The sequence below is a fragment of the Oryctolagus cuniculus genome, chromosome 4 (genome assembly GCF_964237555.1).
Source record: "Oryctolagus cuniculus chromosome 4, mOryCun1.1, whole genome shotgun sequence".
Taxonomy (NCBI): domain Eukaryota; kingdom Metazoa; phylum Chordata; class Mammalia; order Lagomorpha; family Leporidae; genus Oryctolagus; species Oryctolagus cuniculus.
Window position 1 is genome coordinate 168,289,811 of NC_091435.1, and position 16,796 is coordinate 168,306,606.

At 49.3% G+C, this 16,796-nt stretch overlaps 1 protein-coding gene across 2 annotated transcripts in view; it reads left to right on the forward strand.

Annotated features, from left to right (window-relative positions):
* Positions 1 to 15,716: 15,716 nt before the first annotated feature.
* Positions 15,717 to 16,796, forward strand: part of STT3B (STT3 oligosaccharyltransferase complex catalytic subunit B) — a 111,470-nt gene continuing 110,390 nt past the window's right edge. Inside the window, exon 1 of one of the 2 annotated variants that reach the window (XM_051858909.2) lies at positions 15,717 to 16,530. In XM_051858909.2, coding sequence (XP_051714869.1) covers positions 16,217 to 16,530 — 314 coding nt within the window. In that variant the 5' untranslated portion in view covers positions 15,717 to 16,216. The remainder of the gene's footprint in view (positions 16,531 to 16,796) is intronic. The other variant, XM_051858910.2, reaches the window with a different exon arrangement.

Here is a 16,796-nt window from a genome sequence, read left to right on the forward strand (position 1 = left end):
ATGGCTGCAACAGCTGGGGCTGGGCCAGGCTGAAGCCAGGAGCCTGGAAATCTATCTAGGTCTCCCATATGGGTGGCAGGGGCCCAAGTACTTGGGCCGGAGCTGGATCAAAAATGGAGCAGCTGGGACTTGAACGGGCACTCATATGAGTTGCTGGTATTGCAGATGGAGGCTTACCCTATTGTGCCACAACACCAACCCAAAAGGGCCTGCCTTAAAATATGATATGGAACATCAAGTTTGAACTGTGGCAAAACACAATCCGATCCATAACACCACAAGTAGTGGAAGGATGACGTAGTGAAGTAACACAGACTCTGGCTTCAGACAGTAAGGATTAGGGTCAGACTCTTGTTACCTGCTAAGGTATCTCTCAATCCTTTCCCACAGAAGATGGCTTATGGGCGGTGATACGTAGGAAATCAGATTTCTGTTGCTTTTTGCAAGCAGATGAATGCTTGAATTTGGAAGCGAAAAAGCTATTATGACTTTGATACGTGTTTCGCGTCACCCTGTATAGAGAAATGCCGCCATTGCCCCACACAAGCCAAGTACAGGTAGGGAAGACTTGAGGCCCCTCAATTGCTGCAGTCTCTCTGCGCTGGGTTGAAAGCAACTCTCCATGTGGACAGGTTCAGGTTATCCCCTAGAGAACAGCAACCCTCGTCCTCCCATGTGGAACAACACCCCCCACTACTGTGCCTGCAACAAAAGTTATGAACCACCACTTCAAGCTCTTGATGATGCTCTTCTACCAACCCCTTTTACCTGCAGCTCCGCAGGTATGCTTGGGTGCTGCCTTGGCTCCCGGATCTTTTGTTTTAGCAGAAGTGTAGAAGTACTCGACTTATAACTTTGTAGTCACACAACTGCGGGCAGCCTAAATGAACTGAAATACAGAGATGCTGGGTAGCCGTTAGAGTTTTTTGCCAAGACGATAGTAAAGATCTCTGTAATCAAGGGAACCTTCACATCGCAAATGCATCGGTGGAAATGACCTGTTATGGAATAGAAATTTTGAGACACCTTTGATGTTAGTTATTCAACCTCAGGTGACTTTCTTAGCCCTTCAAGGCTTCGGTTTCCATGACAATACAATGAAGAAGATAACTCCTGCTTTGTAACTTAGTGGTTCTCAAACTTTGACATTGGTTTGAGAAAATCATGTGGAGTGCTTATTGAAAATGCAGACTCCCAGGGCATTCCCCAGACATGCTAGGTGTGTAGGCCTTTACATCATCCTGAGAGGTTATGATGGAAAGGCTACTGGGGTCTTGTTCTGAGAAACATTTTGTAAGAAACAACTAAGATGTGAAAACACTACGACTGGTTCCCTTTCCTATAAACCAATAATAATTACTATTTAGAACACTCATTCATCCAAAAAAAATCAAATCTGAGATCAAGAGACAGTGTCTAGTTTCAAGGCATACTTGAACCAAAACAAACAAACAAAAAGACCCCAATCAAAGTAACAAGTATGCATCCAGGTGCAAGCCAGCTAAAACAAAACCGAGCTTGTCTACATCAGATCAAGTTGCCTGTCTATGCCAAGTGCAGCTCTCTTCTGAGAGGCTCAGCATGAGGTCAGAGCTATGCTGTCTTTATTGGGAGCTTCTTGTCCCTGAGTGCCCATGCGTGGTAGTTTGTGGTCCTACTACCCTCGCCACATAGCTGGTGCAAAGGTGTACAGCTGTCCTGAGGGGCTCAGTACAGCAGCTCAGAGGCTGACCTTATAATAGCTGGTCATTTCTTGACCCCATCAATCTTCTCTCCGGAGAGCTGCCATCTGATCTGTACAGTGCTTGGATGTGACAGTGCTGGGCAAGCAACACCGCAAACACACCCGAGACCTCCGATCCCTCTTTAGCAGCCGTGTGTGCCCTTCTCTGGGGCCGTTCTTCGCAGTGCCCAGAGAGCCGCAAGTGCCCGGAAGGACCTCCTTCACCCACCCAGTGACTGGCGCATGTCGGGTGTGGAACGTCCCAGCTCTGCCTACAGTTACTACAGCTGAGGCATCATTGACACACTGGGATTAGAGACAGGGCCTCCCCGAGGTCTTTCCCTGAGATGCTGTCCCTGCGTGGCTCCTTCCTCTTCCTTGACTTTCTAGTTCCCTTCCTGTTTTTTGTCCTGAGGACACTTCCCTGATGAGTGACCTTAGCAGTCACACAAAAGCTCAACTCCAGGTTTTTTTTTTAATTAATTTATTTGACAGGTAGAGTTATAGACAGTGAGAGAGAGAGAGAGAGACAGAGAGGAAGGTCTTCTTTCCGTTGATTCACCCCCCAAATGGCCGCCACAGCCGGAGCTATGCTGATCCGAAGCCAGGAGCCAGGAGCTTCTTCCTGGTCTCCCATGGGGTGCAGGGCCCAAGCACTTGGGCCATCCTCCACTGCCTTCCCGGGCCACAGCAGAGAGCTGGACTGGAAGAGGAGCAGCTGGGCCTAGAACCGGCACCCATGTGGGATGCTGGCGCCACAGACAGAGGATTAACAAAGTGAGCCATGGCGTTGGCCCCACAACTCCAGGTTTGCTTATGCAGAAACTGATCTAAGACAGATGCACATGATTTCACCAGAAGCAGCGATATGTTCAAAAAAAGGCAGTAAGCAGAAGCCCCAAAGTAGAAGGAGCCGGAAGAAAGCATGAGTGAAGAGTGTCAGAGAAGAAGACTGGAGTTGGAGGTCAAGGTCGAGGTCAAGGTCACAGAGGTGCCAAAACACAAGGGTGGGGACAGCCTCAGGTCACGGCCCGCTGTGGGGAGCTGCTGAGAGCTGGGAAGAAGACAGGCCATGCTGTCAGTCTGGTAGAGAGTTTCGGGTCCCCAGAACCGCTGTGCCCTAAAATAACTTCCTGTTTTCTGTGAGAGCTGGCTGCAGTGCAGAGATGGCTTCCTGTGTCTTTGCCTTCTCTGTGCATCCTTCCAATAACCTCCACCCCCCAGGAACCCGAACTACTCTTCTTCAGAAACCCACACTGTCGTAAGGAGAACAAACACCCACCCATGAATGCACTGACAGTGCTCTGGATGTTTGGAATGTTTTAATTAATATGTCCCTTCAGCACCTCTTAATTTTATTTTCATTATCAAAACTATAATGTGATTTTCTATTTTATAACTTCTACCTAATGCAGTTTCCATTCTTCACTGTGTCACTAATTTAATAGCTAATAAAATCCCTCCTAATTCCTTAGTAAACGAATTTGTTCTGTATAATTATTAAGTGGAATACATTTCTTCATTGTAACATTTGTTGTGCCTAAATCTAAAATTACACTTTTGAGATCTCAACAATTTACAGTAGAAAGAAATTGAAAGATTTAAAAATGTATATGTAATTTTGAACCTCAATATCTATTTAATTATCTTGTTAAACCAGACAGAAATCCTATGTTAAGTTTTCTATTTCCTTGACACCTGTAGAGTGAAGTCTTCCTATTTGATGAGCTGCATAAGGTATAAACATCTGCTCTGAGCTTCACTGTCACTTATTTTACTGTCCACCATGTCAGAATGTAATTTAATAAGTTATCTTGCAAACATAATGCAGCTAACTCATTCTGTGATTGCCTAGATTAATATGTGAAAAATGGCAAATATGTAAAGATAGGTGATAGATCTGAAGCACTGTAATTATAGTTGAAATGCATGCAAAGAAAGTATTAATTGCTAATGTGACCTATTTATTCATCTGCTCATAACACGCTCAGGGAAAGGTGGACAGGTGAGCTGCGTATCTGCAAGGTGCGAACTCCATGACATTAAAACAAAACGAAACAATCACTTGTCTATCAGGGGAGGTGTTTGCTAACAGTTGCTTTATCTGTAGAACATTTTTATCTGAATTTCTTAACACACCATAAAAAAATCCCTTCATTATTTCTAAGGCACTTTCATGAGGTACATGATGTAGAAGAGATAATCTAGGGGATATGCTAAATTGAACAGTGGGAGAGTTGGTTTTTTAAAGAACAGATCTGCATGAATTTAATATAGATGATCTCATTTTCTGAGCAACTAGCAAATGCAACTATACATGTTAATGGTTTCTATAACATTGGAGCATAGTACTCCAATAATTATGCTTAAGAATATATAATCAGTGATGGCAATTCTGCCTCACTGAGGATGTGAAAAGACAGCCTTAAACGTTAAATAAGTACCTTCCGCCTCACTAATAAGGGAAATGCAAATTAAAACCACAATCTTGCACCTGACTCATTGGCAAAAAGCCAGTATTTCATTAACACATTCTGTCGGTGAGACCTGGGATATGGGCCTCTCACACTGTGGGGATGCACTTCATATGATCCCATATAAAGACTATTTATCTTCTGAAATTATAAATGGGTGCACTCACATGAAATTTCATTCATTGTAATTTCTCAAGCCAAGACATTTCCTTGTTGGAAATAGCAAAGACTAGCAATAGCCCAAATATGCACCAATGGGCAATCGTTTGGAGTAACATGAAGTCATAAAAAGTTTCTACATGGGGTCAGTGTTGTGGCACAGTGGGATAAGCCACTGCTTGCAATGCTGGTATCCCGTGTTGGAGTGCTGGTTCGAGTCTCCCCTGCTCCACTTCAGATCCAACTTCCTGCTAATGTGCCTGGAAAAGCAGCCGAAGATGGTCCAAGTGCTTGGGCCCCTGCCACCCACATGGGAGTCCTGAATGGAATTCCTGGTTTTTGGCTTTGGTCTGGCCCAGCCCTAGCTATTGTGGCCATTTAGGGGAGTTAACCAGCTGATGCAAAGCACACTCTCTCTCAATTAACTAAATAAATAAATCTGTGTTAAAAATTTCTCTATGAGAGGAATTGGAACTATCTTAAAGATAAATGTTTAGAAAAGTTAATCAAAATGGAGAAAAGTGTGCAGAGCATAGGGAAATAAAATAAAAAAAATAGGTTCCGATGTATTTGCATTTCCATAAAGAAAGTAGAAAGGATACAAGAGGAAATAATGAAAATGATTGCCTATAGGATAAGAAAAGGGAAGTATTTGAATCAGAGATAGAGTTGGAGGCAGAGTCTTCAAAATAAATATACAAGAGTACTTCAATGTTCATGGAAAATGGTATTGAAGGATAAGTTTATTTTGTTACAAACAATTTTTGAAATCCATGCATATGAGGGGTGGGCCTTCAAATAGTTCATGAAAAACATATGCTATGAAAAAACAATACATGGATTTAAAATTTTTTGCACTGAAATAAACTTATCTTTGAATTCTATCTTTCTACTTTTTGAAGAACTTTCTACTTTCTACTTTTTGAAGTACCCTTGTATTATCTTTGTATGGAATTAAGTAAAATATAATGGTAAATAATAATAAAATCAGTTATTGAGCACAGACCAAAAGATCTTGGCTCCCAAGTTTGCATCACCTCTAAAGAATGCCCTAGTCCAGTGGTTGGCAAACTGCAACAATTTGACTTGTGACCTATTTTGGTCAAAAAAAGTTTTATTGGAAAGCAGCCACTCCAGTATGTATTGTCTTTGGCTGCTTTTCACTTATAATGGCAAATTAGAGTGGTTGAACCATTTGGCCTTCAAAGTCTAAAATGTTTGCTATTGTATCTAGTCAAGATTTTCAATGTTGGTGAATAATTGTTCATAAAAATGTCTTATAATTTTTGTTCTGTTATCCATTATAAAGTCTCCTCTTTCCTTTCTGGTTTTGTTTGACTCCTCCTTTTTCTTAGTCTTAATAAAGGTGTATTAGCTTAGTTTAGCTTTTCAAAAACCAGGTCCATTGACAGTATTTATTATCTTCTTGTCTATTAATATCTGCTTTGATCTTTGATGTTTCTTTCCTTCTGCTAACTTTTGGCTCAGATCTCTTTATAATTTGTTGAGGTATACTGTTAGGTTATTAGATTGTTTATTTGGGATACCTCTTTACTGATATTGGTAGATAATGCAATAAACTCATCTCATCAGACAGTGAATAAATAAAATAACATGTTTATTGTTTGGCCTTTAATGGAAAAGCTTTGCCACTGCCTGCTCTAGGTGAGTATCAGGTCTCATCCATGTTACAAGTGAATAAGGAAGCTCATCCACCTCCCCCTTCCTTAAAGTACCTTACGCATTCTTCAAATGTTAGACTGGTGTTGCTAATTCTAATATGCACATTATAGAATAAATAACTATACTGAGATTCCTGCCAACATTCTCCGTCCTAAATGTAGTGGAGAATCCTGTGTTTCTCCTCCCTCACCCAGCCTTACTTCCTTCCTATAACAGTGTCTCAATTTTTCTTCAAGTCTTGACTCAACTCATTCACCAGAGTGGCTTAAGCCAATGAGTGCTTCTTATCTTCTTGGCAAAGGCACCTGGTCAGAAACTTGCAGATGATAGAAGCCAGGCCAGCCAGAGCCACTGAAACCCAGTTTCTGGATCTTTCTTTGCACTATCAGGAAAGTCTGATGTGCTAAAAGAAGTGAAGCAGTAACCCTGGAGCACTATAAAGTCCACATGATTATAGCGAGGGGCAGAGAGTACAAATGAGGACTAAGGGAGGGTCTTCTAAGGTAATTTCTGGAAGAATAATTCTTCTTTAAAAAGTAAGACATATGCAATTGGCACACACACACACACACCCTTTTCCTAACCTTCTTCCTCAAACGTTGATATGATGGCTGGAGCTGCAGCAATTATCTTACAATAATGAAGCATAAAATAAGAGAATGAAAAACAATGCATGAGAGAATCGTCTGTTGCTGGGTTCAACTGGGAAGACAGGGCTACTCTAGATACTTCAGGAATAAAGGATATAATACAAAACTATTACATGGTTTCTGGAAGGCCATGGGGACCAAAGATCAAGGAGGTGTCTGCCTGATGGTCAGGGTCAGGGAAGGACATGAAAAACCCCAGTCTCAAGGACCAAAGCCAGCAGTTCGCAAAGGCTCTGTAGGAAGCTGCACCGGTTCTCAATCATCACACAGCCTTAGTCTACAACGACTACGTCAGCGGTTCCCACACTAGTCAAAAAGACGCTGCGTAGCTTACATTTGCTCATTCTCCATCTGAAACCACTTCTGTCTGGGTCTGTCTGAAACCACTTCTCCATTTTTTTCTGTCTTCCAAATTCGGAGTGAGCTCCTCTTACAGGCAAACCCTGCAGAGATGAGAATCAGAGATGACTGTAGAAAGGCACAAAGGTGACTTGACCACAATCAAACGCAAGAGAGTGAACACAGAAGCCCTCCGACGCATTGTGGATCAACCACCTCTCTCTGGATTTTGTATTATGGGAGAGAATAAGTCCCTATTTGTCTAAGTCACTATTCATTGGCTCTTCTGTTATTTCTGGCCAAATGCATGCCTAACTGATACACCTTCCTTCTTAGGAAACCATGGGATTAGTGGACTCAGAAATGTGAACTTTCAGAAACACTAAAATACACATTGGTTAGCTTTTATGGCCTGAAATCTTGGGACTAGAGTGTATCATTCTTTCAATGGTAGCAAATAAACTATGATAATGCATCTCTCCTCTAGATGACTGGCTCATTACCAAGTACCCCCTACATGGCTTTGTTTTCCTTTCCCATGCTCCTAATGCACACTTTCTACCCCACACATATCATTTGACAAAATCCGACCTATTCTTTGAGACTTCAAGGCAATCCTTTAATTATTTATGACAATGTCCTTGATGGCTGCCTAGACACAAGCTCTTGTTCTTCGCAATGCTGTGGTGAACATCTTCTGCCTTATATCGAATTTTGAGAAAGATTAGATCACAGTAATCACCGTACTCCTCTCCCACAAGGTCGACAAGCTCTGGCCTGTGGGCACGGCTGTGTTTATTGCAGAACAGCCATGCCCACTTCCTTACACACTATCTATGACTGCCTTCATGCTACACCAGCAGAGCTGAGTAGTTATCTGAGACAGTCTGGCCCACAAAGTGGGAAATACTTACTGCGTGGCCCTTTAAAGAAAAAGTTGCAAAACGTAGATCCCTGGGATTTTAAATTGGAAGGTATTAATCATCCTCAGATTCCCAAAGTACTTAGATATTGCCTAATGTTGCAATACTGTACCTTACTGATTTCACCCCTTCTCATCCAAAGTTCTCTGTTAAATTTGTAGAAATTTTTCTCCATGAGAACTTGGGAATATCAACTTGGGGGGAAGAGGATAACTTTACCTAGTTGCTATATTAACTTAGTACGTAACAAATAAAACACAATTACGATACCATGGTGTGCACTGACTCAGTTATTCATTCAGTAAAGGTTACTGCTATGTGCCAGGTGCAGGGCTGGGGTCTGGGACTGGAGCAGTGAATGAAGAGGGGAGATCCCTTCCCTGTACTTTAGGTTGCTCTTCTGTAGTTTCACAGCCTTGCAGTGCTGTGTGGGATTCAAAGTCGTGTAGCACCGTGTATATTACAGGTACATGCAGGAAGCTACAGCAACTTGCTTGAAGCAGTCACCCGAATTACCGCTAAGAGTTGACCCAGAATCCAACTCGTAATGAACTGTCTGGGGCTCCTTGCTATGAAAGGCCTTTCCCGTTCTGAGAGCCGAGGTTGAAGCGCCAATTCTAATCTCATACAGTGTTTCTAAAATACGTTCTGAGGACTGGATGTTTCACAGTCTATTAATAGGTGTTGGGAGGAAAACAGGTTGCAGGGTCAAACAGATTTGGGCAATGCTGACTTAGATCAAGTCACTGTAGGACTTTCCAGGGCATTCAGGAGGATGGATGTGTTCACCATACATTTCCAAAGGGGGAGCTAAACCATGTAGACTTGCCAGATCAGGAGAATATTCCTTTTCTTTCTCTCAGCATGTCTTGTGGGTGAACACTCTGCAGGGTGTCTTTAGAGTAACGCAGCGGTCATAGTGGGACTGTTCCAGCCTTGAAAGTTATTTACTACACTTCCAGGAAACTAAATAAAGGTTGCTGATCACCTTGTCCTCTTTATTCCCATTGTATTAGTTACCCACAGCTGTGTAACAAATTACTCCAAACTTACAGGCTTGGGATAGTCAGCCCTGATTTCTTTTATTTTTCCCCCAGTTTCTGGAGGTCAGGAATCTGGACGCAGCTCCTCTGAGTCCCCTGACTCAGGATGAGTCCCTAGGTTGCAATCAGGGTGTCATCTGAGGTGGCAATCACTTTAAGCATGACTGAGCATCTGCTTACAAGCTCACTCCTGTGGCTGCTGGCAAACTGTGGGTCCTCATGGGTTCACGGCTAGAGATGACCATTCCTTGCCATATGGGGCCTCTTTATAGAGCTGCCTACAGCATAAGACTTCAAAGAGAAAAATGGAAATTAAAGATGTTTTGGTGTAAAACCTTTCAAATCTATGCATCATTTTTTCATGATGTGCATTTTCCATTAACTTGTTGAAGACCCCTCATATGGTTGCCTGCTTTCCCCAGAGAGCTGAGAGAGACAGGAAGAGCAAGATAGACACAGCAGCAAAGAAAGGCACAGGAGAGAGAGAAGGGAGAGTAGATAAACAAGAGGAAGAGGAAGAAGCAAAAGGGGCGGGGCGGGGCGGGGCGGGGCGGGGAGGCCATTTTTCTAAATAACCTAATTTCAGAAAGGACATCCTGGGCCAGTGTTGCGGTGCAGTGGGTTAAGCCTCCACTTGCGATGCCGGCTTGAGTCCCAGCTACTTTGTTTTGGATCCAGCTTCCTGCTGATGTGCCTGGGAAAGTTGCGGATGATGGCCCGAGTACTTGGACCCCTGCCACCCATGTGGCAGACCCCAGACTTTGGCCTCGCCTAGCCCTGGCTGTTGCGGCCATTTGGGGAGTGAACCAGTGAATGGAAGATCTCTCTCTCGCTCACTTTCCCTGCTGTGCTGCCTTTCAACTAACATAAATCTAAAAAAAAAAAAAAGGAACATCGCACCACTTTTGCAGCATATTTTGTGTAAAAGTCAATCTCTAGAGCCAGCCCAGCACAAAGTGGAGGGGATGACGCAGAGTAGGACCACCAGGTGTCAGGGATCCTTGCGAGCTATTTTAGCAGCTGCCTTCCTCACTCATCCTCCAAGGTTTCCTTCCCACTTTAGCTGCCCCTTAGTCCATCCAGCTGGTATGGCAGTGGAACAGCATGCCACAGTAGTGAACAGTAGGGAACAGGTGCTCTCCGGTTGAAAGACACAGGAGCATTCTGACAGATTCTTTTCAGGATATCCAGGGAAGTAGGCGTCACACCCTCTCTGTCACAGCGTCACTGTCACGGTTCTGGGTGTGGCAGTAGTCCCTCATAACCAAAATGCATGCGAGGGCTTCCTTTGTGCTGGGCACTGTTCTATTTATCCATCTGTTCCTTATTACAGCCGCACCAGGAGGGTACAATCCCTGTCCACACTGTCGCCAGCTGAGACTACCGAGGCTCAGAGAGGTGCAGCACCTGCGTGTCTTGGGGCGGGTTGGGGGGAGTCAGGCTTTGGTACCTGCAGGCTGTCTCCAGGCCTGTGCTCTCACCCCCACACACAACACCACTTCTCAGCAGCGGGCCCAGGAGTCCACAGGCTCACCGCCTGCTTCCTTTCTCTGCTTCTTTCTCATCTATTGGTGTCGGGGGCTACCAGGCAGGGCTCTGGCAGACGTCTGTCAGAAGGGGACAATACAAGAGTTGACTCGTCTACCCAGTCACCAGACATCTGTAAAAGTCACTCCTATGCTGGATGCTGCCAGACCCCGCAGCGCGGCGTGTCCCCCAGGAGGCGTCCTGCTGTGTGTCTCTGTGGGAGTCAGAACCCTCGCTCAGGCCTGACCACGCGTCGATAATTTAGTCTTTTCTTGGTCGTGTTTGTTTTTGCGTGTGCGTCCAGAGACAGCCTTCTAGAAAGACTCCCTCCTCCAAGTCCTTGGCTCCTGATCCCTCCTCATCAGCTGTCTGGTTTCTGCCCCTGACAACTCCACTAAAATCAGCCCTGCCGAGGTAACCGGTGAAGCCTTGCGTGCCACAGGAAGGTGCGCTTGTCAACAGTGTCCACGTCACTTCCGTGTCTGGCAACCCTGGCTGAACTTCCCTTTCCTAGCCGGGGTGGGGGGGGTGGGGGGGTGGGGGTGGGGTACGGTGACGGTGGGGGGGCCATCTCTCAGCAGCTTCCTCCACCTCTTTGATGGCTCCATCTTGGGCTCCCTGAAGGCACGTCTTCAAGCTTCTTAATTTGTGTGTTCCCTAGGGCTCTCTCTTCAACCCTTCTCTTATTTTCTCTTTGATTCCAGCAAAATTTTCTCCATGGCCACAGGGTCCCAAACTTTCATCTCTAGACAGACTCTTCCTCCTGAGCTTCAGCTCTCTAGAAGAGCCCGTTAGCCACTTCCTCTTGATGAGCCACAGGGACTTAGAATAAAACACGTCCCAAAGTGATCGGCTTCCCTCAACACCTGCTCCTTGTCCTGTGTGCCCACTTCTGAGACACCACCTCACAGCCCGATGGCCAGGCCAGATGTGCTACATTTGTCCTAAGCCCTACTTTCCCCTTGGCCTTCCATCAGTTTCTTTCCGTTCTCTAGACACCTCTTTGACCTGTCCGGTTCTCTGGGTCCCACCATCCCAGGTTAGGCACCTCCATCTGTTGCCTAAACTTCTGCAAATGCCTCCTTACTAGTCTCTCTGGTTCTATTTGCACCCTTCATACTTCATCCTTCATACTGCTGTCAAAATGTTTTTTTTGCATCATCCAATCTGATCATGTTGAAAATGCTTCAGCAGCTCCCACCTGCTTAGGGGCTGATACCTAAACTCCTTAACTAGGCAAACAAGTCCTTGATAATCTGCTTCTTATCTCGCTTTCACACTCCTCTCCCAATGCATTGTCATTAACATTACATGTTGTGTATTCATTTGAAGAACTTTGCTCCTGCGTGGAATCCCCACCTCCCTCTTCCCAGGTGTATCTCATGACCTTCTGCTCATCCTCCAAGTTCCAACTCAAATGCTGCCTCTCCTTGGAAATCTGGAAGTAGAGCTGGGCCTATGATGTCACAAGCACTCTGTTCACCACAGTACACCGTTAGTGTCTGATTCTCTGACTCCCAAGAGATCTGAACTCAGGGAGGACGTTTTAGACTCCTAGCAGAATCAAAAGCCATACACGCAGAGAGGCAAACTCACCCAAGCTTCATGCACAAAATGAAAACCCTTTTTCCACACTGGAGGGCTTGGAATTGTGATGTCACAATGTCGCTATCTGAGTTCCTTAGGGGTTCCACAATCACATTCCTCACAAGTCAACTCTGAAATCTCAGGTAGACTGCTGAGTTCGCTCTCTACAAAGTGCTTCCCACATTGCACTCCATCTCCACACTGCATCCTGCTTCCCAGTACTCGCAACTGAAAACCAAGCAGAAACGCTTCCTAGCTTGACCAGCACGCTGTGGGCAGTTTTCCCCCAACGCACCTCGGTCCACTCTGTGCTGCAGCCGTACCGGCCCTGTTCTGGGTTCCTGGCTTGCTCGCCTCCCTGCCCCTCTGCAGGGCCTTGGCCTGTGCTTCTGTCTCTGCAACTCTTTCCGTTCTTTTTCCACATCCCTGTGCTGCTTCCTCGGGACATTTCCCGTCTTCACGTGGATCAACTCTTCCATGCCCTCCTCCAGAGTGTGGGTCCCCTTGCATTTCAGTTCCTAACAGTGTGATGATTTGGGTGACACGCCACCTCCCTAGGGGCTGCCAGTGAGGGCAGGAACCATGTCTCTCATCTTGTATCCTGTTGAATTCCAACTTATTCGGTAACCTACATAGTGCTTAGCACAAAGACTGAGCTAATAAATGAATTAATGTGTGAATGAATGAAATTCAGGAATAAAAGGGGTCTTACATTGCTTTTACTCTCATCTGCTTTTGTATGTGTTCCTTAACAATTTTCTTTTTGTTGCTGTTTTAAATATTTATTTGAAAGGCAGAGTTACAGTCAGAGAGAGGGAGAGTAAGAGAGAGAGCTCTTCCACCCACTGGTTCACTCCCCAAATGGCCCCAATAGCCAGGGCTGGGCCATGCCCCAGTCAGGAGCCAGGAGCCAGGAGCCCGAAGGTGCAGGCGCTCAAGGACTTGCGCCATATTCCGTTGCTCTCTGGGACACATAACAGGGAGCTGGATCGGAAGCGGAGCAGCTAGGACTGAAATGCCGCCCACAGGGGATGCCGGCACTGCAGGCAGCAGCTTAACCCGCCACGCCGCAATGCCAGCCAGCCCTTCCTTAACAATTTTCCAATATAGAACTTAATAGGTAGTACCTACAAATGAAGCGGTAAAACAGAAATATCCCAATACATTAAAACACCTAAAAATTGTTATTTTAGGTTGAACAAGGGCAAAAAGAAAATGCTGTAAATGCTGTCACTTTAGCATGTACCGTCTGGGCTCTGCAAAAAGGCATGTCAGCTCTCTCTAACACGGACCAGTTAATATTCTACCTATTTCCCATTAAAATTTAGATGTTCAATAAACGCCTATTAGATTGTTGGTGAGAAAGTCAATTTCTGGAAACCTTTTCATGCTTCCCTTAAGTAGAACATTTCTTTAATTTTTGTAAGGAAGCCAGAGAAAAGTTAACAACAGGTTAAGAGTGTATGAAGCCACCGCCTGCAGGCACCAGCATCCCATTTGGGCGCCGGTTCGCGTCCTGGCTGCTCCACTTGGGATCCAGCTCTCTGCTGTGGCCTGGGAAAGCAGAAGATGGCCCAAGTCCTTGGGGGCCCTGCACCTGCGTGGGGGACCCAGGAGAAGCTCCTGATCATCCAGCTCCCGCCAGTGCAGCCATTTGGGGAGTGAACCAGCAGAGGGAAGACCTCTCTCTCCCCCAATAAATACATCTTAAAAAAAAAGTGGATGGACCCACTACCTTCGAAAAGCAGCGTCAAAGTAGATATATTTGTCTACCCGTTTGAAAATCTCAATTCTTGAGTCTCACAGGCATGGGAAGCCATGACACGGTGGCAAAAAACAACCTAAATGAAAGATCCTGGTGGACAAGACCCCAGCAGAAGGATCAGGCCATCAAGGAGAGAGGCGCCTTTCTCTGAAGGGAGGAAGGAACCTCCACTGTGATACGGCCTTGACTAAACAAGTTCAGAGTCGGTGAACTCAAGGGCTTCCATAGCCTAGACAGCTCATAGCAAGTGTCTCGGGTGATTGCTGACGTCATAAATAAGAGTGCCAATTGTTAAATCTACAATGGGAGTCACTGGGTACATGCTCCCCACGTAGGATCTCTGTCCTTAGTGTGTTTAACTATGAAACTTAAAACAACACTACTAGTCGAACAATACCCTATACCTTGTGCGGTTGTGTGAGGGCAGCCTGTTGAAATCCTTGCTTAGTGTATACTAAGTTGATCTTCAGTATATGAAGGTGATTGAAAATGAAACTCGATGAAGGGCGGGATGGGAGAAGGAGTGGGAGGGGGAGGGCCGCGGGAGAGAGGGAGGTGGGGGGGAAGCCACAACAATACAAAAGTTGCACTTTGTAAATTCACATTTATTAATAAAAAAATAAAACCTCAATTCTTTATACCCGTTGTAAAGAGGGAAAACTTGAGTGACTTAATAGAGTGCCCTTCTAAATACCCCTTTAAATGCAGATGCCACCGACCTAAGAGAATGGACAAGGGAACTATCTTCCGAAGTTGACCCAGGGTTTACCGGGAGCTCCGCCCAGGCCGGCCCGGGGCTTCCCAGTCCCCCACGGCCCTAGAACCCGCTCCGCCCGGAGTCGGGTGACTTCCCACTCCCCCACGGCCCTGGGACCCGGCCGCCCCGCGACCTCCCACGCCCCCACGACCCGCTCCGCCCCGAGTCCGGCGGCTTCCCACTCCCCCACGGCCCCGGGACCCGCTCCGCTCCGCGACTGCCCACTCCCCCACGGCCCTGGGACCCGCTCCGCCCCGAGTCCGGCGACTGCCCACTCCCCCATGCCCCTGGGACCCGCTCCGCCCCGAGTCGGGCGACTTCCCACGACCCTAGGGCCCCCTCCTCCCCGCGACTGCCCACGCCCCCACGCCCCCACGCCCCGCGTCCGGCGGACCCCGAACGTCCCAGCGGTCACTCGTTACTTCAGGAACGAGCGAGGCTCGGGCGGCGGGAAGAGCCGAGAGCAGGTCGCCTTCCGCCGGCCCCGCTAGGTCCTCCAGGAGCCCCAAGTTTGGGCGCCGGGAACGCAGCCCTCGGCCGGACGCTCGCACCCTCGGGCAGACCCCGCGCACCCCGCGACGGCGGCCGAGCGCCCCGGGCGGCCGAGCCGGCGTGCAGCCCCGCGCCCCGCGCCCCGCGCACTGCGCCTGCGCGCCCGGTCACGTGGCGGGGGGCCCGCAGCGCGCAAAGCGGGTTAAAAGTCACGCCCGCCGAGAGGCGGCGAGCGCCCGGCCGGCCGCCTCGGCTCTCTCTGCGAGCCCCTTAAGCCGAGTCTGACGGAGGCCGCCCCGCGCTGTTCTTGAACACCTCCCGGCCTCTCAGCTCCATGAGGCGAGCGGAGTCGCCCGGCGCCCTTCCGGGCGGAGGCGCGCGAAACCGCGGCTTTCAACTGACAAAGCAGGCGCGGCCGCGCCGCTCGGCGGCTCGGGGCGAATGGGCGCGAGGCCTGGAGGGGGAGGGGGCGGGCGGTTGAGGAGGAGGCGGGTGGGGGCCCGCGCCGCCTCAGCTCGCGGCCCCATTGGCGGGCGCGGCGGCTCTGGGCCCGCCCCCTAACGGACCTGTCGCTTTGTGACAGGCGGAGGGGCCAGTTCCTGCTGGGCGGGGGGCGGAGCCAGAGGCTGGCCGAGCCCCGCCCGGCCCCAGGGCGCTCCTCCCCCTGCTCCTGTCGGCGGGGCGGACGGCGGGCGGGAGGGGGAATGTCATTGCCTCTCCGGGCCGCGGTGCCGCCTCCGACTGCCGCTCTCCCTCCTCGGGCGCCCTCGTCCCGCCGGCTCTCGCCGCCGCGCCGGGCATACGGATGGCTAGTGGGGCGCGGGGGCCATCCGGGTCGAGCGCGCGGCGGTCGCGGCCGCAGCTGAGGCGGAGACTCCTCGCCGCCGCCTCCACCCCCCGTCCCCCGGCCTCGCGGCGCTGAGGGCGGGAGCGCGCAGAGCGCTTCCCTCCGCCTCTTTTTTTTTTTTTTTTTCTTCCTCCTCCTCCTCCTCCTCCTCCTCTCCTCCTCCTCGGGTCCCCGCCCAGCAGCCCTCGCACCAGGCGGCGGCGGCAGCGGCGGCGGCGGCCAGCGAGACCCGCCGCCGGGGCACAACATGGCGGAGCCCTCGGCCCCGGAGAGCAAGCACAAGTCGTCCCTCAACTCGTCCCCGTGGAGCGGCCTCATGGCCCTGGGGAACAGCCGGCAGGGCCCCCACGGGCCCGGGGCCCAGTGCGCGCACAAGGCGGCGGGCGGCGCGGCGCCCGCGAAGCCGGCCCCCGCGGGGCTGTCCGGGGGGCTGTCGCAGCCGGCCGGCTGGCAGTCGCTGCTGTCGTTCACCATCCTCTTCCTGGCCTGGCTGGCCGGCTTCAGCTCGCGCCTCTTCGCCGTCATCCGCTTCGAGAGCATCATCCACGAGTTCGACCCGTGGTGAGTGCCCGCCGCCCCTCCCCCGCCCGGGACCCCCGCCCGCGTCCCGGAGCCGCCGGCGCGCCCCCTGCCCGTGGGCGAAGTTTGCCCCGAGGCGGGGCAGGGGGTGGCGGGGTCGGGGGGTGGTCTCGCGGCGGCGCCGAGACCCCCGGCCGGGCCGAGCCGGGCCGGGGCGGGCGCCGGCGGGCAGCTCGCTGCTCGGCGGACTCGTGGCCGCCTCCCCGCCCGCGGCTCGCGCGGTCCGTGCTGCGCCGGGTGGGATCGGC